The 26,562-nt window shown below is 34.7% G+C and overlaps 1 protein-coding gene across 1 annotated transcript in view; it reads right to left on the reverse strand.

Moving 5' to 3' along the window:
• Positions 1 to 4,508: 4,508 nt before the first annotated feature.
• LOC132548522 (organic cation transporter protein-like) overlaps positions 4,509 to 26,562 on the reverse strand; it is a 32,007-nt gene continuing 9,953 nt past the window's right edge. The window contains exons 3-12 of the mRNA XM_060212387.1: positions 25,945 to 26,101; positions 15,000 to 15,225; positions 10,797 to 10,900; positions 8,619 to 8,773; positions 8,275 to 8,443; positions 7,676 to 7,888; positions 7,097 to 7,323; positions 6,534 to 6,715; positions 5,311 to 5,468; positions 4,509 to 4,617 (exon numbers count right to left, since the gene is read on the reverse strand). Of these exons, the coding sequence (XP_060068370.1) occupies positions 4,509 to 4,617; positions 5,311 to 5,468; positions 6,534 to 6,715; positions 7,097 to 7,323; positions 7,676 to 7,888; positions 8,275 to 8,443; positions 8,619 to 8,773; positions 10,797 to 10,900; positions 15,000 to 15,225; positions 25,945 to 26,101 (1,700 nt within the window). The remainder of the gene's footprint in view (positions 4,618 to 5,310; positions 5,469 to 6,533; positions 6,716 to 7,096; positions 7,324 to 7,675; positions 7,889 to 8,274; positions 8,444 to 8,618; positions 8,774 to 10,796; positions 10,901 to 14,999; positions 15,226 to 25,944; positions 26,102 to 26,562) is intronic.

The raw sequence follows: 26,562 nt of genomic DNA on the forward strand, positions 1-26,562 counted from the left end.
TAATAATGTTCTGTGGTATCTCTTTCCTATCCTCGATATAAAGGTCAAATTGTGATGTTACGTCAGAATGTGAGGTAAACCAACAGTAACAAAATAAAAATTATTCAGCTATGACATTTTCGAAGCATTTGTAATTGACAGTAGATATTTAACCAGCCGACAATATGTCTTTATCCCCTTCACTGTTTTTACATATTTATTAAATAAGAAATATCTGACGATAGATAATGATAGAAAAGAAGCCCCCACTATAGATAAAGAAAATATATACACAGTGAGAAAGTCACTGATATGATTCAAACAGCGTTTTCTTTAATGACATAATACATACACAAAAGATATGTTAATATAGGTGCATTAATATTAATTCATTGTTTTGGTTCAATGTATCATAAGTTGTGTTTAAAGGTGCTATTCAATTTTGTGTCAGTTGTACAATCCTAACAAATTGGCTTGTAAATAAACACGAGATTTTCTACTTCCTACCGGTTTCTACTCCGTTACTTTCGATTAGTCATGTTTGCAATGGGAGTAAAAACTTATCATATTTCAATTCTGAATTATGATCAATAACAAGAACACAGATAGATATTCTATATTTCTTCTTTTTACACCGGTTTTAAGTCAATCAATATCTATTTATGTGGTACATTCCAATTTACATAAAGATTTTTATTAATATTTCAGATATCTACATTGAGAAAATAATCCCCTATTAATTGTTATATACAATCGAGAGAAAGGTCCTTCACTAAATCATGAGAACTTCTTTAACTTCTTTAAGGTTTTCGCTCAAGAATAAAAAATATTTGTTAAAAAAAAGTATCAATATATATGAAGTGAATAACTCATTGCCTGAGATCCTAGTTTGAAATATATCTAACGTGTATAAATACGCAAAAGCTCTCACGAATGTTGACCTCAATTAAATTACACGGTGAAATATGAAACACAAAATGATTTCTCTGATTTTGTACTAACAATATGGTTCACTATTCGGAATAAAGCACAATGTTGTTTACATATTGTGTATTACGAAGATAAGTATAGGACAGCGGCCTGTAGGTAAGGACAACTAAACTGAAATATCTTTAGTTCATATCTTGCCCTAGTTTTATTGAATTTGAGCTTGGATTATGATTATGTTCACGCGTTTCTTTTTTTTTTTTTTTTTCCACTTTTTGAACCGTTTTAGTTAATAATACATTATCTTTCCATTAACATTCAATGTTTACTGTTGGCATGTTCTGTTGATATTTGGGTTATTCAATTTTTATTTTTCAAAAGTTCAAATTACTATTACGTAATATCTCACCTAGGTTAATAGTACTATGGCCGATCAATTTATTGATTGCGATATGAAGCTTTTCTTTTCTAATTGTTAACACCTATTCAACCGAAAATATAATAATACATTTTCACTAAACTGTAATAGAAAAGGCTATGCATTTTATTATGATAAATTGTAATAATCTGATAGGATATATTATGTTTGTGTGTGTTTATCATGTTCCCTGTGGGTGGTTTGAATAGATGTTTTATTTCAATTTCACACGGCGAAAATTTAAACCGAAATGACACCGGTCTACAAAGAACAATTTTGCTTACAGAGAGGTTAGACTTTACACAATTTGATCTGAAGTATTTGTGTTATGTATAGGGCATTGCAAAGGTTACGAAGTCTTGTAACATTCTTGTGCCAATGGAAGAAGATAACGATAGAATATTTTACTTATGTTCATGTTTCCTTATGATTAAGGTAGACTCGATATAGAATAATAAAGGGTGGAAGTTGTTTATGCAACGGACTGAGATACCGAAGTACGCATAGAAATATAGAGACAATGTAAGGTCAGAAATCTTGCTGGAATTCTTTACCCAGACTGCTTTCGTTTTGGATAAGTTGATTTGCTTGTATATAATGGTTCTTTTATAGTTGGACAGGAAGGAACGAAATGTTTTTTATCGCACTTAATATTTGGTGATATTATTGATGTTAAGAGTATTCTAGACACGGACTGTATAGTGTCTACCATAAGATATTACACTTATTTATTCAGACCTTATAATATACCACATGTTGTTGCATACTGAAAAGTAAGTTACACAATTAGGACTATCACATGTTGTCAAATTAATAAACCGTATTGTCATTATTGAAATATCCATGTTCTTTATTCTCTTTTTCTGTCTTGTAAATACTTAGAGTCGTCTAAGAACATATTTGTCCAAAGACATGTCCCGACATATTCTAGAAATTGTGACGATGTGTATTCTCGCTGCAATCAGATATTGTCTCGTCCTACTGGAATCCATACTAAAATGAGGGGGCTGATTAAAAAGTTGTGAGTCTCATATTTAATGGTTTGAACTTGAGCGGACGTATTGCATTATTGTTCAATATAATCTCCTTCGGTATCTATATACTTTATCCAGCGATGTTTAAGGATCTCAATGCCACCTGAAAATAAGTCCTTTTCTTGATCGTTTAAAGTCCTCCACTGCATGTATGACGTGCTATTGATTGTTTGTCATTTTGCTGATAATCTACCACCAGAATACCATCAGAATCCCAGAAAACCGAGGCCAAAATCTTTCCAGCTAATGGAACAGTCTTTGCCTTCTTTGCCAGGGTTGAATCAGCGCGCAGTTGTTTGACGCCTAAGGTGAAATGATGGACCCACGTTTCATCAATACTTGCAACTGTCTGCAGAAGGATCTGCCCCTAAAAGGTTCAGATTAGCATGCGAAGTCCGCCTGATATGCTTCTGGTCAACTGATCAGAAGTCTTGGTACCTTATGCAAGTATTGAATCAATGCTCTTTAAGCAATTTTGTCCATTTTGCAAAAGTAACTCGCCCTATTTACTTTACAGTGCTACCTCTTCGACATGACCAAATGACGTCACTAGACTTCAGGTATACAGCATAAAATTGTCAGGGAATAATAGAACTGAAAAAAAGATACCCCCGTTTTACTTCTTTAATACAAGACTACCACCTCAGCAATTAGTCTTCAGATATTTTTATCAGATAAATGTAATCTTTGACATATAAACTTCATAATTCAGGCTTTACTTTTTTCTTTGTTTTTATTTTATACATGTTTGTAGCTTTGAAGTTACCCTGCATGCATTGGTCGGAACAGAAACACAATGCGACTTATTGGTCTGACTATAACTAACATTAAAGAACAGGAAATAGGACAACGGTAATAGTTAATTCAACATAAAGAAACACGTCAATGTAAACGACTATATAAACAGCTGGCCGAACACTATGCAACTGAAGTTTGAACACAAAGCAGTTAATGTGGTTGATTTAGTACCAAGTGACAAGAACTGATAATGGTAATGATCATGTTACATGTTTCCACCTATCATCAGTCTGACAAAGGCCATGGCCAGGTCAGTGTGGTCATTTATCAATTTTGCCACCGACATGACAGCAGTTTTCCTGTTCTATATCTGGCTATGAAAATAAAGCATGTTATGCTTATGTTAACAATATCTTGTTGATCAGTTTTTGTTAAAACATTTATTACATATAAGCATATACAAAGGTGTATATTTGTTTGTCATTTCCCTTACTCGCACCTCATTAGGAGTATATCATTACAAAAGAACAAATTGTCTTTGCTTTATTGCACAATTTGGTACAGGTTTTACTGCTCCTTTACAATACACATGTAATAGTGTGAGTTTGGTTAGATAAAGTAAATTTACCAAGATATAAGATATAGAATGAGTGAATAAATTTACTAATATTATAACTATTGTACATTCTTGTGGACAATCTGAGAACCTCGCTCATGCTTCTGGATCAACTGCATTTGATACATATATATTAATGGATTATTTATGTAAATGGAATCCCTTTACATGTCTATGTGAGTTAATACGGAATGGTTCAAGTAAAGAAAAAAAATGTACTCATCATTAAGGGTATAACGGTATAAAATTCATATGCTAAATATGAAAATATAGTAAAGACATTCTTCGTTAACAAAATTTTATATAGTAAAAGAGTTATCGCCCTTTGATCTAAGATTCACTGCCGATATTAATAGCATTAATGCCCGATACTAAAAATCCCACTACCTGTAACTGACATCATTTTCCGATACTTTTTACAGTACTGCCTGATATTGATAAAATCGCGGGTCACACACATGTAAGATTCTTCTATATCGATGAAATCAATTTCTTGTGAACTTATAGCCACCAAGCTAGATTTACACTGTTAACTTAAGAATCAGTCAAGTAATTACAAACAAAGAAAACAGAAAACATTGAGTCATAAACGTTATCTGCAAAATACATAACACAACTTGAACGAAAACGTGAATATCACATCATATAACAAACGTATTATATATAAATGTATGAATATATAAATGTTTTCGTCATTAAAGTTAGTTCTTTTCTCTGTCGATATACGTTAGATTACAAAAAGTCACTCTGTGACCACTTGATGTCACTGTCTGGAAGACCTTTGATAGAAATTTCTTCAGAGCTTTGTGATGGTGTACACTCCATTTTTACCATTGGCAATGCCCGCCTCAGATTCAAATGTCTTGTTGTCAAAACCGAGCGTTGGTTTGTACTTCTCTGACGATCTGTAAAAACAATCTCAATGGTAAAATGGGATATACCTTACAGAAACATTTCTTATGTAAAAAAGGAACAAGTTAAAGTCTGTTAACTAGAGATAAGACCCACTTCCTTCCGCAAGCCACACGAAATATCTTGTTATATTTGTACCTGTCTAAATATGAATAGAGTTTGACTGGATATTAAGATAATAAATGACGCTCTCTCTGTCATAAAATTGACTTCAAATTTATCTCAGCAGGTAACAGACTTTTTGTAATTAAACAGAACGTGTTTGGCATATTTGAAAGAGCTTGCAGAGATTTCATTGCCGGACAGTTTCAGAACGCTAAAACAGTATTTGTTACTGGAGAGAATGGAGAATGGCTATCATATTTGCTTAACCTGTTCCTAACGGTACTAAATGTTTGAACACCTGTTATATTCAAACTAGTCTGAAGACATACTGACGGGGACAAGCTGTCATCTCTCTGTTCCGTACTGTTCAACTTAGCTCCAAGACCTTGATGCAAAACTTCGCTATTCTAGCCAAATTTGATCAAATCAAGTCTCAGTTTTCGTTTGATATTTGTGGCCGACTGTCTGTTAGCAATATTCGGATATAGTATGAAATTTAATTTTCTGCATCACGTGTTTAGTTATGTGTTGATACTTGGTACATATCTGATTTTTAAATGAGATTTTTTATAAATACTTACTTCTTTTTCCCGAATAGTTTTCCATCCTCCATAGTCTCTGGAAGTTCTCTGTCTTTAGTTTCCGGTAACCAAAGAGACAGAATCCCGGCCACAACAGATGCTCCGCCGAAAATGACAAGAGGTATCGCACGACCGAGATTACCGTCGATAACCTTGCTCTACCAACAAAAAGGACAAATTTTGCTGAATAATGAATGACGTCATGATATTTTACAATGATGGCACTATAATCCCTAATCGGTCTATTTCTTTTTGTACTTCATAAATTCTCATATCGAACCTATAATAGTGCAGTATTTTTCTTATTTCTTTTCATTTGAATTGTTTTAACCATCCATCTAATATTTAACAAGCATTCGTGTCCTTTGACATCTTGCTGGCCATCTGCCTCCATGTTTACAATCACAAATGATGGGCGCTGAAGAAATACTTTTTTTTTTGATTGGTTAAAAAAGATGCGTGACGTAAATAGAAATCCCCTGTGATTAAGAATACAACAAAGCGGTACAATATGATTAATTATCCTGTTTACAGTGCAATAACAGCAACAATCATAGAAGACGTGTCTTGACAAATTAAAATGCAGAATAAAAACAACAATGTAATAATCATTAGTATCACGAAATTGCAGATTTCAGATAACAAATTTAACAGACTGTATTTCAAATCTTTGAAACTCATTGATTATCAGGAAAAGTTTTGATAATACCCTAAAACCTCGAATGTCATAGTCACATAGCTCAGAGTCACTTTAGTTTCAGGTGCTGCTTAATAATTGCTTAAAGCAAGACATTAAACTTTGGAAGAACAAGTGCGACTAGGTTAATGCTTAAAATGTAGCATTTTCATCATCAACAAAATTAGGAAATAAGTTTTTTCAGTACGAATTGATATCGCCCAAATGATATATTGAATACATTTGAGATGAAACAGGAGACATCACGTTTTGTTTAGTATTTAATCGTTAATTATCAATGGCTTCATTGTTTCATTTAACCTTAATTGCTTTGGTCAATTATGATAATATCAATATCAATTAAAAACATAACTATGCATGTTTCCGCTAACAGTAGTAAGTCTCGTGTTGTAAAATATCCGATGGTTAGTAAAGGTACACTCACACGATATTGTATTAGATTATTTAAAGTGTAATGCTGATTAAATGTAAAAAAAAAATATAACAGAATAACATAGAAATAAACAATGATTTTGATATTACATACCAGGTCGGCAATGTATGGTGCAATCATGCCCCCTATACGAGCGCACGAGGAGCTAGCGCCCATTCCGGCATTCCTGACCACAGTCGGGAACAACTCTGCTGACCACACATAAATTATAGCAAAGGCAGCCGAAATTCCAACTTTGCCCAACATTGCCAGAGTTATAGTGATTGGCTGAAGACCTGTTATAACATATGGAAATATCAATATGTTTTCTTCAAGCTTCACATATTTTCACTCTGAGCTTTATTTAGATGAGCTTGAATTCATTTGACTGAAAAAGGCATCAAATCAATAGCTGATATTTTCATTAGAAATTTACACTTTCCAAGTAAGAATTGATGTGATGTAAGCATAAAGTAAGATAAAGTGAAATCTTACTAAGAATAGCATGCTGGTTTTATACAAAAAAAAGACAATCTGCTTTCATATGCAAGTGGTCCTGACAGAGTAAGAAATAGAACTACAATTTGATTATAATATAGATTATAATAGGTTTGAAGTCGTAACAAATACACATAGCTTTAAAAGAATATATCACTTCACAATGATGACCAACATACTTTCGTCAGCGTACAACATGGGGAAGAGGGTAATGATACAAGCTATGCCACCAAGGATCATGCAGGAAGCATGCAAAAGTCGTCTGCCCACCCTGTCAAGCAGTACGAGGCAAAGGAAATAGGCGGGAAACTCGACCAATCCAGATATCATGAAGTTGGCGTAGAAATCGCCCCCAAGATTCCCAGTGTTCAAAGAGAGTCCGTAGTAGCCCATAACGACCACCAACCTTTAAAGTTTTGATAAACAATACTCATTATGTTGTTCTTAAATTTAAAAAAAAAAGGAATTTCCATACTTCCTCATAGTCTTCAGGACAGAACATATCTTCCTTTCTAAAAGTAAGTTACTCAAAGTTAGAAAAAAAACTATTATATGATAATTCATGTTCATTTTATGTATTGTTACAATGCAGAACAATATTTTAAAAGCCTGTTTTGTGTATTTTGATATAACTAAAATATCATTTTAAACGAAAAAAATAACCTGGATGTTACAGTTATCTGATACTACGGCCAATATTTAAAATGAGCTCATGCAAAAATATTACACTGAAAAAATAGTTGCTTAATCAGAATTACCAATTGAAGAATATGATCATTGTCCTGATGAGGAGGACACGTGATGTAAACAGATGCCAGAGACGACCAGCTTCCGGTTCGTCAATGGAGTCGGCTGTCAGGATCTTTTCTGGAATTGTCACCTTGTTGACTTTAGCCGCCTTCTGGATGATCTTATTGGCCTCATCAATTCTACCTTGGCTGATTAGCCATCTTGGCGACTCAGGAACAAGCCTAAACCAAATTAAGACCTGTTAAGCTGTTTGACTAGTACAATAACATCACATAAAAAAAACACCGCTCATGTCTGACTTATTCTGTCAAAACATCTGGTAACTAATCTTCAGGTGGCCTGATATTTAAGCAGGAAAAGTGGAATTTTATTTAACATCGTAAATTTGCTAGCGTCTGATACATAAATATAATGGTGTTGTACATTTATAATTAATATATAGCAAGTTCTTCAAACATTTACCGCTTGTGTGGCGCTGGGTAAGTAAGATATGCATTATAATCCACAGATTCTGGTTTTATCCACCTTATTAATTATAGTGTATCCAGAAACACGTATAAGTATTACATATGGTAAGTTCCTGAAATGCAGTCCGAGAGATACGCACCACCAGTAGAATAGGAACAAGGCGATGGGTGCGGAACATGTAATCTCGATGTACTTCCACTCTCTGAAGGCATAGCCTATCCCTCCCAAGACAACCATTCCAATGGCGAAGAAAAAGTCGACAATGATACCAGCATAAACACGTTTGGAAGGACCGACCAGCTCCATACCTAGGTTGCACAGAATATATCATAATAATCTATTTCAAAAGCGTGTATAACAGACGTCTTTAATTGTCAATTACATTTTTTATAAATATATATTATGAAGATTATGATCACATGACTTAGAGTAGAGGACAACTATCTTAAGGAATTTCCAATAATCTATACAAAAGGTACATACCAATGACAAAGGCAGTCATAAACATCCCCGCACAAGACGCTCCTACTAAAAACCGCAGTATACAGAATGTGATGTAGTCAGGAGCCCATGCTAAACCTAAGGTCGTCCCAAATAGCATCAGAAAGGAGAGGCACAGCGTTTTCTTCCGTCCAATTCTAGTAAAATATTTTACGGACACATATTGAAATTGAATGAAGTTGACAAACTACATTAGAATATAACAGAACTTAAATAGCTGTTGCTAAATCCACTGTAACACTAGATCAGATATGTATTTCAAGGAGATCAAATCATGGTCCGAACAAATGGAAACTTAATAGAACAAGTAAAATGTGCAATATCGTTTGATTGACAAAGAAATAGAACCAGCTGTATGGACAATATAATTCTTTAATTGGTCATGCATATTTCTGTTAAGCAATACGCTTGTGTCTCTCAGTGTAAGAAATACTTTGTGTTGATCTGGAAACAATCTACTACACATAGAAGGTGAAAGTAAGGAAATATAGTTGGAGAATATGTAGTTTAAGAGATTAACAATAAGTAAGTGAGTAATAACACTAACTGTTTACCATAGCAACATCGTACTAAGTTTACCAATTTTAAACGGTACATTAAATATGTCGTTATCAGAACCATTATCAAGAATGTAGACTAGATTCGATATACATTGTATTAGATGTGACGTCATCAGGACTGTTATCAAGAATGTGACGTCATCAGAACCATTATCAAGAACGTAAACTAGTTTCGATATGTAAGATGTGTCGTATTCAGAACCGTTATCAATCATGTAGACTAGTTTCGATATATTAGATATGACGTCATCAGAACCGTTATCAATCATGTAGACTAGTTTCGATATATATGATCTTTCGTTACGATCACTCTACTTCTTCTAGTTAATGACAAACTTTTTGTAAACAAATAGAGTTTAAGAGTTTTACCAAGATATTATCATGGGAATACAATTTGAAAGTTAAAATGATTATTCGATACAAATAATAAGAGATAAACTTGTGTCTGTCTGAATAATTCATCAATTCGAGTTATATCCCTTTCAATATAAACCTATCTATAGTAGGTACAGAACGGTCATCGGAGTGGTGTAGGGTTATATCGAGGTAGTAGGTACAGAACGACCATCGGGGTGGTGTAGGGTCATATCGAGGTAGTAGGTACAGAACGGTCATCGGAGTGGTGTAGGGTCATATCGAGGCAGTAGGTACAGAACGGTCATCGGAGTGGTGTAGGGTCATATCGAGGTAGTAGGTACAGAACGGTCATCGGAGTGGTGTAGGGTCATATCGAGGTAGTAGGTACAGAACGGTCATCGGAGTGGTGTAGGGTCATATCGAGGGTAATAGGTACAGAACGACCATCGGAGTGATGTAGGGTCTTATCGAGGGCAGTAGGCACAGAACGGCCATCGGAGTGATGTAGGGTCATATCGAGGGAAGTAGGTACAGAACGGTCGACGTAGCTTTAATGATAAACTTAAGAATCGTCTGATTTCGGGTATTGTTTTGCATAAGCGATATTTGATTTATAACACTAACATCTTAAGGTTTGTGTTGGTTCTATATTTCTTTTGTGTTAATGCTGGATTAGATGTTGTGTCTCCGTGTCTCTGACTGAACGAGCTGACCGTTTTATACAGAACGAGCTGACCATTTTATACAGAACAAGCTGACCGTTATATACAGAACGAGCTGACTGTTTTATACAGAACAAGCTGACCGTTATATACAGAACAAGCTGACCGTTTTGTACAGAACGAGCTGACCGTTTTATACAAAACAAACTGACCGTTTTATACAGAACGAGCTGACTGTTTTATACAGAACAAGGTGACCGTTATATACAGAACAAGCTGACCGTTTTATACAGAACAAACTGACCATTTTATACAGAACGAGCTGACTGTTGTATACAGAACAAGCTGACCGTTTTATACAGAACAAAGTGACCGTTTTATACAGAACAAGAAACAATCATTCAGACAATATTTGACATCTACCTTGGGAAACGGGCGTCATCAAATGAAGACAACTAAAAGCTGAACTCATCTGTACATAATGGTGATCCTAACTGTTACGTTCACTTCTGAACAGTATATACTGACTGTAGTTACTTACTATATTGTACAAGTATTTACTGTTCACAACTTATACTTACATGTCAGACACTGATCCCAAGATGATCGCACCTAAAAACACACCACCGAAGAAAATCATCTGAGCATGGGACGTTCTTAGCTTGTCCTCACAGACGATGTTTTGCTAGGAAAATAAATTTCAAAATTACCACGTGTCCAAACAAACGAGGTAGGCAACGAACATTACGATTAATCTTTAATTAAGTTTTCACACTTTTATGTGATAAGGACACGTATTTCATTAAGGAAAAAATAGGATTTTATTCTGTAACCTGTTATCTTCGTTTGAACAGAAAATATTATATAAAGATAATCAATAAATATCATCATATCTATTGTGAAATAAAGGACTTATGGAGTCACCTATTTATCTAATGGAATCAATCCTTACCTGTGATGGAATCAATGCTTACCTGTGATGGAATCATTGCTTACCTGTGATGGAATCAATGCTTACCTGTGATGGAATCATTTCTTAATTGTGATGGAATCAATGCTTAATTGTGATGGAACATTGCTTACCTGTAATGGAAACATTGCTTACCTGTGATGGAATCAATGGTTACCTGTGATGGAATCATTGCTTACCTGTGATGAAATCATTTCTTACCTGTGATTGAATCAATGCTTACCTGTGATGGAATCATTGCTTACCTGTGATTGAATCAATGCTTACCTGTGATGGAAAAATTGCTTACCTGTGATGGAATCATTGCTTACCTGTGATGGAATCAATGGTTACCTGTGATGAAATCAGTGCTTAATTGTGATGGAATCAATGCTTACCTGTGATGGAATCGTTGCTTACCTGTGATTGAATCAATGCTTACCTGTGATGGAATCATTGTTTACCTGTGATGGAATCATTGCTTACCTGTGATGGAATCAATGCTTACCTGTGATGAAATCAGTGCTTAATTGTGATGGAACATTGCTTACCTGTAATGGAAACATTGCTTACCTGTGATGGAATCAATGGTTACCTGTGATGGAATCATTGCTTACCTGTGATGAAATCATTGCTTACCTGTGATTGAATCAATGCTTACCTGTGATGGAATCATTGCTTACCTGTGATGGAATCAATGCTTACCTGTGATGGAATCATTTCTTAATTGTGATGGAATCAATGCTTAATTGTGATGGAACATTGCTTACCTGTAATGGAAACATTGCTTACCTGTGATGGAATCAATGGTTACCTGTGATGAAATCATTGCTTACCTGTGATTGAATCAATGCTTACCTGTGATGGAATCATTGCTTACCTGTGATTGAATCAATGCTTACCTGTGATGGAAAAATTGTTTACCTGTGATGGAATCATTGCTTACCTGTGATGGAATCAATGGTTACCTGTGATGAAATCAGTGCTTAATTGTGATGGAATCAATGCTTACCTGTAATAGAATCGTTGCTTACCTGTGATTGAATCAATGCTTACCTGTGATGGAAAAATTGTTTACCTGTGATGGAATCATTGCTTACCTGTGATGGAATCAATGCTTACCTGTGATGAAATCAGTGCTTAATTGTGATGGAATCAATGCTTAATTGTGATGGAACATTGCTTACCTGTGATGAAATCATTGCTTACCTGTGATTGAATCAATGCTTACCTGTGATGGAATCATTTCTTACCTGTGATGGAATCAATGCTTACCTGTGATGGAAAACTTGCTTACCTGTGATGGAATCATTGCTTACCTGTGATGGAATCAATGGTTACCTGTGATGAAATCAGTGCTTAATTGTGATGGAATCAATGCTTAATTGTGATGGAATCATTGCTTACCGGTGATGAAATCATTGCTTACCTGTGATGGAATCAATTGTTACCTGTGATGAAATCATTTCTTAATTGTGATGGAATCATTGCTTACCGGTGATGGAATCATTGCTTACCGGCGATGGAATCATTGCTTACCGGTGATGGAATCATTTCTTAATTGTGATGGAATCCATGCTTACCTGTGATGGAATCCATGCTTACCTGTGATGAAATCATTGCTTACCGGTGATGGAATCATTTCTTAATTGTGATGGAATCAATGCTTACCGGTGATGGAATCATTGCTTACCGGTGATGGAATGATTGCTTACCGGTGATGGAATCATACCTTACCTGTGATGGAATCATTGCTTACCGGTGATGGAATCATTGCTTACTGGTGATGGAATCATTGCTTAACGGTGATGGAATCATTTCTTAATTGTGATGGAATCCATGCTTACCTGTGATGGAATAATTTCTTAATTGTGATGGAATCAATGCTTACCGGTGATGGAATCATTGCTTACCGGCGATGGAATCATTGCTTACCGGTGATGGAATCATTTCTTAATTGTGATGGAATCCATGCTTACCTGTGATGGAATCCATGCTTACCTGTGATGGAATCATTGCTTACCGGTGATGGAATCATTTCTTAATTGTGATGGAATCAATGCTTACCGGTGATGGAATCATTGCTTACCGGTGATGGAATGATTGCTTACCGGTAATGGAATCATACCTTACCTGTGATGGAATCATTGCTTACCGGTGATGGAATCATTGCTTACCGGTGATGGAATGATTGCTTACCGGTGATGGAATCATTGCTTACCGGTGATGGAATGATTGCTTACCGGTGATGGAATCATACCTTACCGGTGATGGAATCATTGCTTACCGGTGATGGAATCATTGCTTAACGGTGATGGAATCATTTCTTAATTGTGATGGAATCCATGCTTACCTGTGATTGAATCATTGCTTACCGGTGATGGAATGATTGCTTAATTGTGATGGAATCATTGCTTACCGGTGATGAAATCATTGCTTACCTGTGATGGAATCATTGCTTACCGGCGAGGGAATCATTGCTTACCTGTGATGGAATCATTTCTTAATTGTGATGGAATCCATGCTTACCTGTGATGGAATCCATGCTTACCTGTGATGGAACATTGCTTACCTGTGATGGAAACATTGCTTACCTGTGATGGAATCAATGGTTACCTGTGATGGAATCATTGCTTACCTGTGATGAAATCATTGCTTACCTGTGATTGAATCAATGCTTACCTGTGATGGAATCAATGCTAACCTGTGATTGAATCAATGCTTACCGGTGATGGAATCATTGCTTACCGGCGAGGGAATCATTGCTTACCTGTGATGGAATCATTTCTTAATTGTGATGGAATCCATGCTTACCTGTGATGGAATCCATGCTTACCTGTGATGGAACATTGCTTACCTGTGATGGAAACATTGCTTACCTGTGATAGAATCAATGGTTACCTGTGATGGAATCATTGCTTACCTGTGATGAAATCATTGCTTACCTGTGATTGAATCAATGCTTACCTGTGATTGAATCAATGCTTACCGGTGATGGAATCATTGCTTACCGGTGATGGAATGATTGCTTACCGGTAATGGAATCATACCTTACCTGTGATGGAATCATTGCTTACCGGTGATGGAATGATTGCTTACCGGTGATGGAATGATTGCTTACCGGTGATGGAATCATTGCTTACCGGTGATGGAATGATTGCTTACCGGTGATGGAATCATACCTTACCGTTGATGGAATCATTGCTTACCGGTGATGGAATCCATGCTTACCTGTGATTGAATCATTGCTTACCGGTGATGGAATGATTGCTTAATTGTGATGGAATCATTGCTTACCGGTGATGAAATCATTGCTTACCTGTGATTGAATCATTGCTTACCGGTGATGGAATCAATGCTTACCTGTGATGAAATCATTTCTTAATTGTGATGGAATCAATGCTTACCGGTGATGGAATCATTGCTTACCGGCGAGGGAATCATTGCTTACCTGTGATGGAATCATTTCTTAATTGTGATGGAATCCATGCTTACCTGTGATGGAATCCATGCTTACCTGTGATGGAACATTGCTTACCTGTGATGGAAACATTGCTTACCTGTGATGGAATCAATGCTTACCGGTGATGGAATCATTGCTTACCGGTGATGGAATGATTGCTTACCGGTGATGGAATCATACCTTACCTGTGATGGACCGGTGATGGAATCATTTCTTAATTGTGATGGAATCAATGCTTACCGGTGATGGAATCATTGCTTACCGGTGATGGAATGATTGCTTACCGGTGATGGAATCATACCTTACCTGTGATGGAATCAATGCTTACCTGTGATGGAATCATACCTTACCTGTGATGGAATCAACGCTTACCTGTGATGTGAACGTGTTGATGTATATGCTCTCGTCGTAGACCCAAGCTGAACAAGTCCTCATGTTGGTAGAATTATCGTCACCATCGTATGATCGGTCATACAGGTCACACTTGACATAATCGAGAGTTTCATCCGTTGACGGAGGCACGTGTCGATTGATCAGAGCTTGATGAGAAGGACTCTGGATAGCGTATGTATCATTAGGGTATCCAGGTATAGCACATCTAGAAAGAGCAAATCCATAGACAATAAAAAGGATAATAGAATGTCATTATTTGATAATAACTGAACTATGATCTAAATATCATTATTGTGTTTTGATTCATCTCGGTTCTCTGTCTTAGCATTGAACTGTGCGTCTTGTTATGAAATTGATGACGTTATATTTTTCAGAGCATTTAGCGAAGTATGGTATGTTTCCCTGCAAAACTCTGACATTTATAACTACCCTTAATGCCACAGTTCAATTATCATATTTACATTCCTTGTGATTCATTATCGACCGTGTAATCCGCTGAGTGGAACAGCCATTTTGCTGGAGTACAGTTTCTTCGAAAAAATGCTGACGTCATAATTATCAAGCACTGGATGACATTATATAGTGTCATTGTCTTGTAAATGTAAATACTAATATCAGTGTTTTAAGTTTTTCAAAAACAACTAAAATAAAGAAATTTAATATCAGTTATGAATTCAACAACATGACCAATACTGTCATAATGTATTGGCAAGCGGCGGCTAAAAATCACTATCCTGTTAAGGGAATGCCTGATAATTAACATTACTCTAAAAATGAAATATGCTCATGCTTTTCCTATGGTCTTTTTAGGTAGCTATCATGGATTTTAAACTCATAAGGCAATCTCAAATTATTCTAGCATAAAAATTGCCTGATCTAATCAAGCGTTTAAGACATGAATGAATTAGGCCAAGGGACGTGTGATCAGCTGACATTTTGCAAAGTTTTTTTTTTTCTCTTTTTCTCTCTCTTTTTAGATTTTCATCTCCACCTTCATCGCATGATATCTACCCCATTTGATAAAACACAGACTAAGCATTCCAAGAAAGTTGTTTAAAATTGAAAATGTGACCTTGTTTGAGAGCCAATCACCAAACATTTTGCCATTCCATTTTTAATAAGGCTGGTTAATGTAGTATCTTTTTTAAGACACGACATGAACTATGTCACTTTGACCTACTTAATCAGTTTTTTTTCAACTTGATTCTTATGACCTGATACAAATTACCTCAAATGTTTACTCCAATATTGAGTTTGTAATTTAAGATGAAATTTTCATTTTTTTAAATACCCTATCCCCAACTTTTCAATGAGCCCACACATATTCTGATGTTTTAATCGAATACAACACCCATCTTAAAGTACCTTCTTGAAAAGTTGATCACTAAGGAGCTACAAAATGACCCACCTAGACTATCTTTTTCTATATTCGTACTGGAAGGTGAAAAACGCAGGTGAACTACACATTTTTGTCTACCCTTTCACTATTAGTATAGTATAGTATTCCACTATTGAATTTGTATGAATATTGACACTTATAAACAGTCTTAAACAGTACCCGTGCCTAATGGTACGTTGTAATGTGAGAGACAATCTTTGTATTTGTCGAGAACTACAAAACGTAATTAAAGAGCACACACTCTGAATACCCAAACTTACCAAACGAAAACTGGGCGTACATGGACATATACACAATGCAACCGTTGTGGTGAAAACATTTTATCATTGGACTTGTTATGTGATAGAACTAGGTCGCCCGAATATTGCATTCCCTCGTCGGATGTCTATTAATGTCTTGACCCAATTCCTGTTACTGTATGTGAATGTCCCTGTTTGTACCAGATGTAATTCAATATCTTTTTCAAGGTAGTTCACGTACCCATGTTACTGCGTAGTTTAAGCACCGTAGTTATTGCGGGTGGTAAAATGAAGTAATCCATCGAAAATGAACGAACTTTTTAGCTTGTCTATGCACTTAAAACTGTAAGGCGGTTTTAGGAAGAATGCCACTGGCACAAGTTTTTGTAATAATACGCACATGTACCTAGGCATAGTTCCCTATTCTTTGATTCCTGTTATGTTAACTACCATATTTTTTTGCCTTACCTAAATGTTTTATTAATTTTCAAGTAAATTGCTCGCTTGAATTGACTGGGATTTACAATGTGAGATTCGTCAATGAAGCAGAACACACAACCTTCCGGAACACTTTTTCCGGGGTCTCCATTTGTTCGTTGTGCCATTTCTTTCTCTAACATCTATCGAACCTCGTGTCGTTGCCATATATGGCAGCTTTCGAATACCTGTATCGTTATTTTATCTGACAACTGATAAATTCCAGTGTCCTTATTTTAACTGACAGTTTTCGAATCCCTGTGTCGTTACTTTGTCCGACAGCTATCGAATACCTGAGTTGTAACTTTATCTGACAATTGTCCAATCACCTGGTCGTTACTTTATTTGACAACTGTCAAATCCCTGTGTTGCTGCTTTATCTGTCAGCTGTCGAATCCCTTGGTCGTTATTTTATATGCCATTTATAAAATGCCTGTGTCGTTATTTTATGACAGCTATCAAATCCTATGTCGCTATTCTCTCTGACAGCTGTCGAATCCTTTGGTCGTCATTTTATCTCACAGCTGTCAAATTCCAGTGTCTTTGTTTTATCTTTATCTACCAGTTATCAAACCCCTTTGTCATTACTTTATCTGACAGCTGTCGAATCCCCATGTCGTTATTTTATCGGACAGCTATCAAATCCCTGTGTCATTATTTTATCAGCCAACTGTCGAATCCCTTTGCCGCTTTTCTCTCTGACAGTTGTCGAATCCCTTGGTCCTCATTCTATATGCCAGCTATCAAATGCCCGTGTCGTTATTCTATATGAGAGCTATCAAACCCCTGTATCTTTATTTTATCTGCCCGCTGTATAATTCCTGAGTCATTATTTTATCTGTCAGTTGTCGAATCCTTATGTCGTTATTCTATCTAATCAAGATATAAGACATAATCACGTGATATTTATATTCTACTGTTCATTAAACTTATCGGGCCAGTAACATGTAATATTTTTTTTTTTTTTTTTAATTTTAATTTTGATCTTTGCCAACATTTACAGGAACGCTTGAAAAATATCCTGTTACTAGTTCGGTAACAAAAAAATAATTTAAAAGTGTAACATGTCTGGAATAGAATTTGAGAGAGGGAGCGTTTTTTTCAGTTGCCTTCGCCGGTGTGTTACCGTAAAACGGGTTGAGTATTTCTCCATGCAGATGAAGTCCCTTAATGCCAGAAAGAGGAGTCGTCTAGGGCAATGAACGATGCTTTTTTGAAAAATGAACTGTTTCTTTCATGTCTTTTATCATCAGTCATATCCACATATCAACCGAAGGAAACCTTTCATGTCTTCTCCATATAATGTGTTGTATATCTTAAATAGACGTAACTAGAAAAAAAGCCCAGGTATAGATACTAAACCATTAGTTCAAGAAACAGACAACCAAGTTTTATCATGTTGTTGTCTTCAATTTTTAAAATAACTGGATTATCAATTCAAGATCTACGTCCGGACAGCAGCAAAATGGTAAAACATATGATTTATCTTTATTAAACAAAGTCATAACCAAATCTTTGCACCAATAATTCTTCTGTATTTTTCATCTGAATATTGTGATACCAAATTCACGTCAAGGAGCATTTATGAGTTTGAATAATTTGCGCTGTTATTCTAATTCTTGGGACCTTAATCTTTTCTATCTTTCGAAAAGCGACTTTCCGTTATGATGTATGTGTTACGTTATGTCTCGGTATATGATGTATGTGTTACATTATGTCTCGGTATATGATGTATGTGTTACGTTATGGCTTGGTATATGATGTATGTGTTACGTTATGTCTCGGTATATGATGTATGTGTTACGTTATGTCTCGGTATATGATGTATGTGTTACGTTATGTCTCGGTATATGATGTATGTGTTACGTTATGTCTCGGTATATGATGTATGTGTTACGTTATGTCTCGGTATATGATGTATGTGTTACGTTATGTCTCGGTATATGATGTATGTGTTACGTTATGTCTCGGTATATGATATATGTGTTACGTTATGTCTCGGTATATGATGTATGTGTTACGTTATGTTTCGGTATATGATGCATGTGTTACATTATGTCTCGGTATATGATGTATGTGTTACGTTTTGGCTCGGTGTATGATGTATGTGTTACGTTATGTCTCGGTATATGATGTATGTGTTACGTTATGTCTCGGTATATGATGTATGTGTTACGTTATGTCTCGGTATATGATGTACGTGTTACGTTATGTCTCGGTATATGATGTACGTGATATGTTATGTCTCGGTATATGATGTATGTGTTACGTTATGTCTCGGTATATGATGTATGTGATACGTTATAGGTCGGTATAGGATGTATGTGTTACGTTATGTCTCGGTATATGATGTATGTGTTACGTTATGTCTCGGTATATGATGTATGTGTTACGTTATGGCTTGGTATGTGATGTATGTGATACGTTATGGGTCGGTATAGGATGTATGTGTTACGTTATGTCTCGGTATATGATGTATGTGTTACGTTATGTCTCGGTATATGATGTATGTGTTACGTTATGTCTCGGTATATGATGCATGTGTTACGTTATGTCTCGGTATATGATGTATGTGTTACGTTATGTCTCGGTATATGATGTATGTGTTACGTTTTGTCTCGGTATATGATGCATGTGTTACGTTATGTCTCGGTATATGATGTATGTTTTACGTTATGTCTCGGTATATGATGTATGTGTTACGTTATGTCTCGGTATATGATGTATGTGTTACGTTATGTTTCGGTATATGATGCATGTGTTACATTATGTCTCGGTATATGATGTATGTGTTACGTTTTGGCTCGGTGTATGATGTATGTGTTACGTTATGTCTCGGTATATGATGTATGTGTTACGTTATGTCTCGGTATATGATGTATGTGTTACGTTATGTCTCGGTATATGATGTACGTGTTACGTTATGTCTCGGTATATGATGTACGTGATATGTTATGTCTCGGTATATGATGTATGTGTTACGTTATGTCTCGGTATATGATGTATGTGATACGTTATAGGTCGGTATAGGATGTATGTGTTACGTTATGTCTCGGTATATGATGTATGTGTTACGTTATGTCTCGGTATATGATGTATGTGTTACGTTATGGCTTGGTATGTGATGTATGTGATACGTTATGGGTCGGTATAGGATGTATGTGTTACGTTATGTCTCGGTATATGATGTATGTGTTACGTTATGTCTCGGTATATGATGTATGTGTTACGTTATGTCTCGGTATATATGATGCATGTGTTACGTTATGTCTCGGTATATGATGTATGTGTTACGTTATGTCTCGGTATATGATGTATGTGTTACGTTTTGTCTCGGTGTATAATGTATGTGTTACGTTATGTCTCGGTATATGATGTATGTGTTACGTTATGTCTCGGTATATGATGTATGTGTTACGTTATGTCTCGGTATATGATGTATGTGTTACGTTATGTCTCGGTATATGATATATGTGTTACGTTATGTCTCGGAATATGATGTATGTGTTACGTTATGTTTCGGTATATGATGCATGTGTTACATTATGTCTCGGTATATGATGTATGTGTTACGTTTTGGCTCGGTGTATGATGTATGTGTTACGTTATGTCTCGGTATATGATGTATGTGTTACGTTATGTCTCGGTATATGATGTATGTGTTACGTTATGTCTCGGTATATGATGTATGTGTTACGTTATGTCTCGGTATATGATGTACGTGTTACGTTATGTCTCGGTATATGATGTACGTGATATGTTATGTCTCGGTATATGATGTATGTGTTACGTTATGTCTCGGTATATGATGTATGTGATACGTTATAGGTCGGTATAGGATGTATGTGTTACGTTATGTCTCGGTATATGATGTATGTGTTACGTTATGTCTCGGTATATGATGTATGTGTTACGTTATGGCTTGGTATGTGATGTATGTGATACGTTATGGGTCGGTATAGGATGTATGTGTTACGTTATGTCTCGGTATATGATGTATGTGTTACGTTATGTCTCGGTATATGATGTATGTGATACGTTATGGGTCGGTATATGATATATATGTAATTGCAGAGACCGTTTATTCTTATAGTCCTGACAAGGTAGCTTCACTACCTGTCGAAGACATCTAATGGTGGGAGGTGCTTTATGTTGTCTAAGTCATACTACTGCTGAGCGGATACCTTACCAGTCGACACGACTTATGTGTGAACATTTTATATTAATGTTTTCTTAGTTTTATTTAGTCAAAAACAATATTTATGTACATAGCAACGGCATTGCTGTGAAAGTCTTTACAGGTGTGGGTATACGGAACGCCAAACACAGACTAAGATAATATATGAAAAACATGTTATACAAGTACTTATGAATAAGTAAAGTCTGAGACGAAATTGTTTAAACATCGATATTTTTGGTCGTGTTTGCATTATGTAAATTCAAAGCAAAATGATATAAATATGTCAAGAAATAATTAGAATTTCTTATCGGAAGGATTAACTCGGTCAAGTTGTTGTCAAAGAAAAAAAAACTATCGTAAAGGTAAGTACAGTTCTGTCTTTTTTGCCCTCGATGCAAATATTGGCTTTGTCAATAACATTCCGTTTCGCAACATATTTGATGACGGTACCAATTATTATGTAGGCCACACATTTCGGGGCATTGGTTCTGTGGCTAACGAGTGTAATGTAATCACAGCGAAATAATGCTAGCTTTCCATCCGTCATCGAGGCCGAAATTCCGATCTTTGTAAACACCCGACGAGAACACCGACCATGTACAAATACGTGATCTAATCGCTGTTGATTACACATTGTCATATATATTAAGACTTGGTAGATTCATACACTCATGTATACATACGACTCCTATATATATGAAGAAAGCATGTATGACTAGCACAGCGCTATAGACATAAAATTAAAGGTATTCTTCATTTCCTCAGATTTGTCCTCAGATCAGTGATGGCTGATTCTATTTATATACACGGTACAGTATCCTTCAAAACTGGCTATCTGTAACCTGTTTGACAAATGAAGCGAGTTTCATACCCAAGGAGGATCATGCAGGTCGAATTTCGCCAAAATTATACAACTATATGACTACATGCGATGATTGCATCAATTTGGAAAAAAATGCTAACTGGTTCCATGTCGAGTTCGGCTGAATTTCCACGTTTGATATTGAGGATAGGTAAGTGAAATAAATAGCCCACAACGTTGTAATACCCACGGATATTAAGCTGAAGATTGCACAAAAGACACATAAGTGCATAGCACCTTTTAACAATTTAGGGCGAGATACAATAGAGACAAACAATAAATAAAACTGAATCATGCAGCTGGTTCGTCCTTCTAGGACTCGTCAGTGATGCTACATCATACAGCTGGTTCGTCCTTCTAGGACTCGTCAGTGATGCTACATCATACAGCTGGTTCGTCCTTCTACGACTCGTCAATGATACTACATCATACAGCTGGTTCGTCCTTCTAGGACTCGTCAGTGATGCTACATCATACAGCTGGTTCGTCCTTCTAGGACTCGTCAATGATGCTAAAATTTTGAAGCCTAGGAGGCGAATAAGGAAATCCAAAGTGACAGAGAGAAAAGTCAAAATCAGGACAGGGAGGTGCATTAGCCAAATGATTAGATAAATTTCGTAATTTGCATACATCCTACACTTTTACAAAATCGTCAGGTACATGTGTATTTTCTGAACCGTGCCACTATTCGATTGAAATAAAACATGGCAATCAATTAACGGCAAACCTCGGAAACTTTAAGTCTACAAGCAGTGTCTAGCACCTGCTATATCAAAGATTGTTTAAAAAGCGCACAAGTGAATAGCACCTTTTAATAATTAAGAGTGAGATACAGCAGAGTCAAACAATGAATTAAATTGCATCATACAGCTGTTTCGTCCTTCTAGGACTCGTCTGAAAAAACAATTGAATTGGTGTGAATGGTCAATGCGTACGCTCACAAAAATCTGAGACTTGAATCCTTTTCATCCGTATGAATTTGTAGATATATACTTGTATATCTATAGTTACCTGTATCCTAGATTACTTTTTGCACCTGTATACCACAAGTAACCTGGATACACAGCTTATCTGTCTTCTCTAGGTTACCTGTACACCACAGGTTACCTATATCCCCTGAATTGCCTATAAGTCACTGGTAACTACCACAGGCACCCTGTTTACCCTAGGCTACCTATATACCATAGGTATCTGCCATTGGTTAGCCTAGGTTACAAATATGCCACTGGTAACTACCACAGGTTCCCTGTTTACCCTAGCCTACCTATATACCATAGGTATCTGCCATTGGTTAGGCTAGGTTACCTATATGCCACAGAACACGTTGTTGAATTAATCTTTTATATGTTTCAGGTTATAAGAATGAAAATATATACAGTCTGCAGATAGGGTTCGAATACTTAAAAGGATAACACATTGTTATGTTTATGTATGTTACACTAAGTAGGTGATATATATATTTTACATTAAGTAGGTGATATATATATGTTACATTAAGTAGGTGTTATATATATATATATATGTTATATATATATTACATTAGGTAGGTTTTATATATATATTACATTAAATAGGTGTTATATATATATTACATTAGGTAGGTGTTATATATATATTACATTAGGTAGGTTTATATATATATTATATTAGGTAGGTGTTATATATATATTACATTATGTAGGTGTTATATATATATTACATTAGGTAGGTGTTATATATATATATATATTACATATATGTAGGTAGGTGTTATATATATATTACATTAGGTAGGTGTTATATATATATTACATTAGGTAGGTGTTATATATATATATACATTAGGTAGGTGTTATATATATATTACATTAGGTAGGTGTTATATATATATTACATTAGGTAGGTGTTATATATATATTACATTAGGTAGGTGTTATATATATATTACATTAGGTAGGTGTTATATATATATTATATATATATATTACATTAGGTAGGTTATATATATATGTTACATTATATATATATATATTACATTAGGTAGGTGTTATATATATATTACATTAGGTAGGTGTTATATATATATTACATTAGGTAGGTGTTATATATATATTACATTAGGTGTTATAAAGGTAGGTTATATATATATATATTACATAGGTGTTATATATATATTACATTAGGTATATATATATATTACATTAGGTTATATATATATATTAGGTGTATATATATATATATATTACATTAGGTAGGTGTTAGGTGTTATATATATATTACATTAGGTAGGTGTTATATATATATTACATTAAATAGGTGTTATATATATATTACATTAAGGTAGGTGTATATATATATATTACATTAGGTAGGTGTTATATATATATTACATTAAATAGGTGTTATATATATATTACATTAGGTAGGTGTTATATATATATTACATTAGGTAGGTGTTATATATATATTACATTATATATATATATTACATTAAATAGGTGTTATATATATATTACATTAGGTAGGTGTTATATATTAAATAGGTGTTATATATATATATATTACATTAGGTAGGTGTTATATATATTACATTAGGTAGATGTTATATATATATGTTACATTAAGTAGGTGTTATATATATATATTACATTAGGTAGGTGTTATATATATATTACATTAGGTAGGTGTTATATATATATTACATTAGGTAGGTGTTATATATATATTACATTAGGTAGGTGTTTATATATATATTACATTAGGTAGGTGTTATATATATATATTACATTAGGTAGGTGTATATATATATATTACATTAGGTAGGTGTTATATATATATATATATATATATATTACATTAGGTAGGTGTTATATATATATTACATTTAGGTGTTATATATTATATATATATTACATTAGGTAGGTGTTATATATATATTACATTAGGTAGGTGTATATATATATATTACATTAGGTAGTGTACATTACATTAGGTAGGTGTTATATATATATTACATTAGGTAGGTGTATATATATATATTACATTAGGTAGGTGTTATATATATATACATTAGGTAGGTGTTATATATATATTACATTAGGTAGGTGTTATATATATATTACATTAGGTAGGTGTATATATATATATTACATTAGGTAGGTGTTATATATATATTACATTAGGTAGGTGTTATATATATATATACATTAGGTAGGTGTTATATATATATTACATATGTATATATATATATATATTACATTAGGTAGGTGTTATATATATATTACATTAGGTAGGTGTTATATATATATATATATTACATTAGGTAGGTGTTATATATATATATATATAGGTGTTATATATATATTACATTAGGTAGGTGTTATATATATGTTACATTAAGTAGGTGTTATATATATATATTACATTAGGTAGGTGTTATATCTATGTTACATTAAGTAAGTGTTATATATATGATACATTAGGTAGGTGTTATATATATGATACATTAAGTAGTAAGTACACATAGTGTATTACATATTGTAAGATAGGGTTATCACGGAGGACATGATCAAGGACACTAGTCAATTAGCAAGTTTTGCCTGTATTGCTTGTCAGCGGTAAGTGATGGAGCACCGCGGATGTTTTTCTAAGTTCCCATTTTTAAACGATTACTTTTGCAATGGGAATGCGATTTTATACGTATTAGGAAGTTATACTTTTTTTCTGTAAGAAAATTGCAGAAGGTGTATAAAGATTAAATATCAGCTCAATAACTGTAACGGCCTTACCTGTGATCGGGGATTCCAAGCAAAAACACGCTGATCACCATATGGAATGCCGAAAAAATAAACGGGATACATATCAGGAAAAAGATACGTTTCTGATAAGGTCCAAATTCTCCAATGATGCTCAAAACTTCTTCAAACTTCTTCATTTTGGACAGAACTTATAGAGCGGTAGCCTTCTGTCGTTTTAATAGGGGAATCGTGTGCATATACCGGTGTTTATAATTTGCAAGGACTGACACGCCCATATGCCATTTTTCATACTGGTACGAGCGTGCGCACTTGACACGGATAATGTAGGCAGAGACGAGGTGAAAAAAAAAACAGCGAAACGGTTATCAAAAGCTTGACTTATCTTTTTCATTCAGTTATGTTTATATATCTATCATACATAACGCCACTGTGTTTACAGATGACTTACACACACTCCATACTATTGTTATTTTTTTCAGTTTTTTTTTCTTATTATTTTTTCAAATGTTAGAATAGAGAGCGTTTTATGATGGATCCTTAGTATTGTGAAAAAAAAATCCCGCCCCTGAATTGGAACAATCTCGATACTTATGGACTACGTTGAAAACTGTGCCAGAGAATTGGTGAAACGAGAATATGCTGCGTTGT

This window comes from Ylistrum balloti, unplaced genomic scaffold (assembly GCF_031769215.1).
Source record: "Ylistrum balloti isolate Yb309-2 unplaced genomic scaffold, AGI_CSIRO_Ybal_v1 Utg370016, whole genome shotgun sequence".
Classification (NCBI taxonomy): Eukaryota; Metazoa; Mollusca; class Bivalvia; order Pectinida; family Pectinidae; genus Ylistrum; species Ylistrum balloti.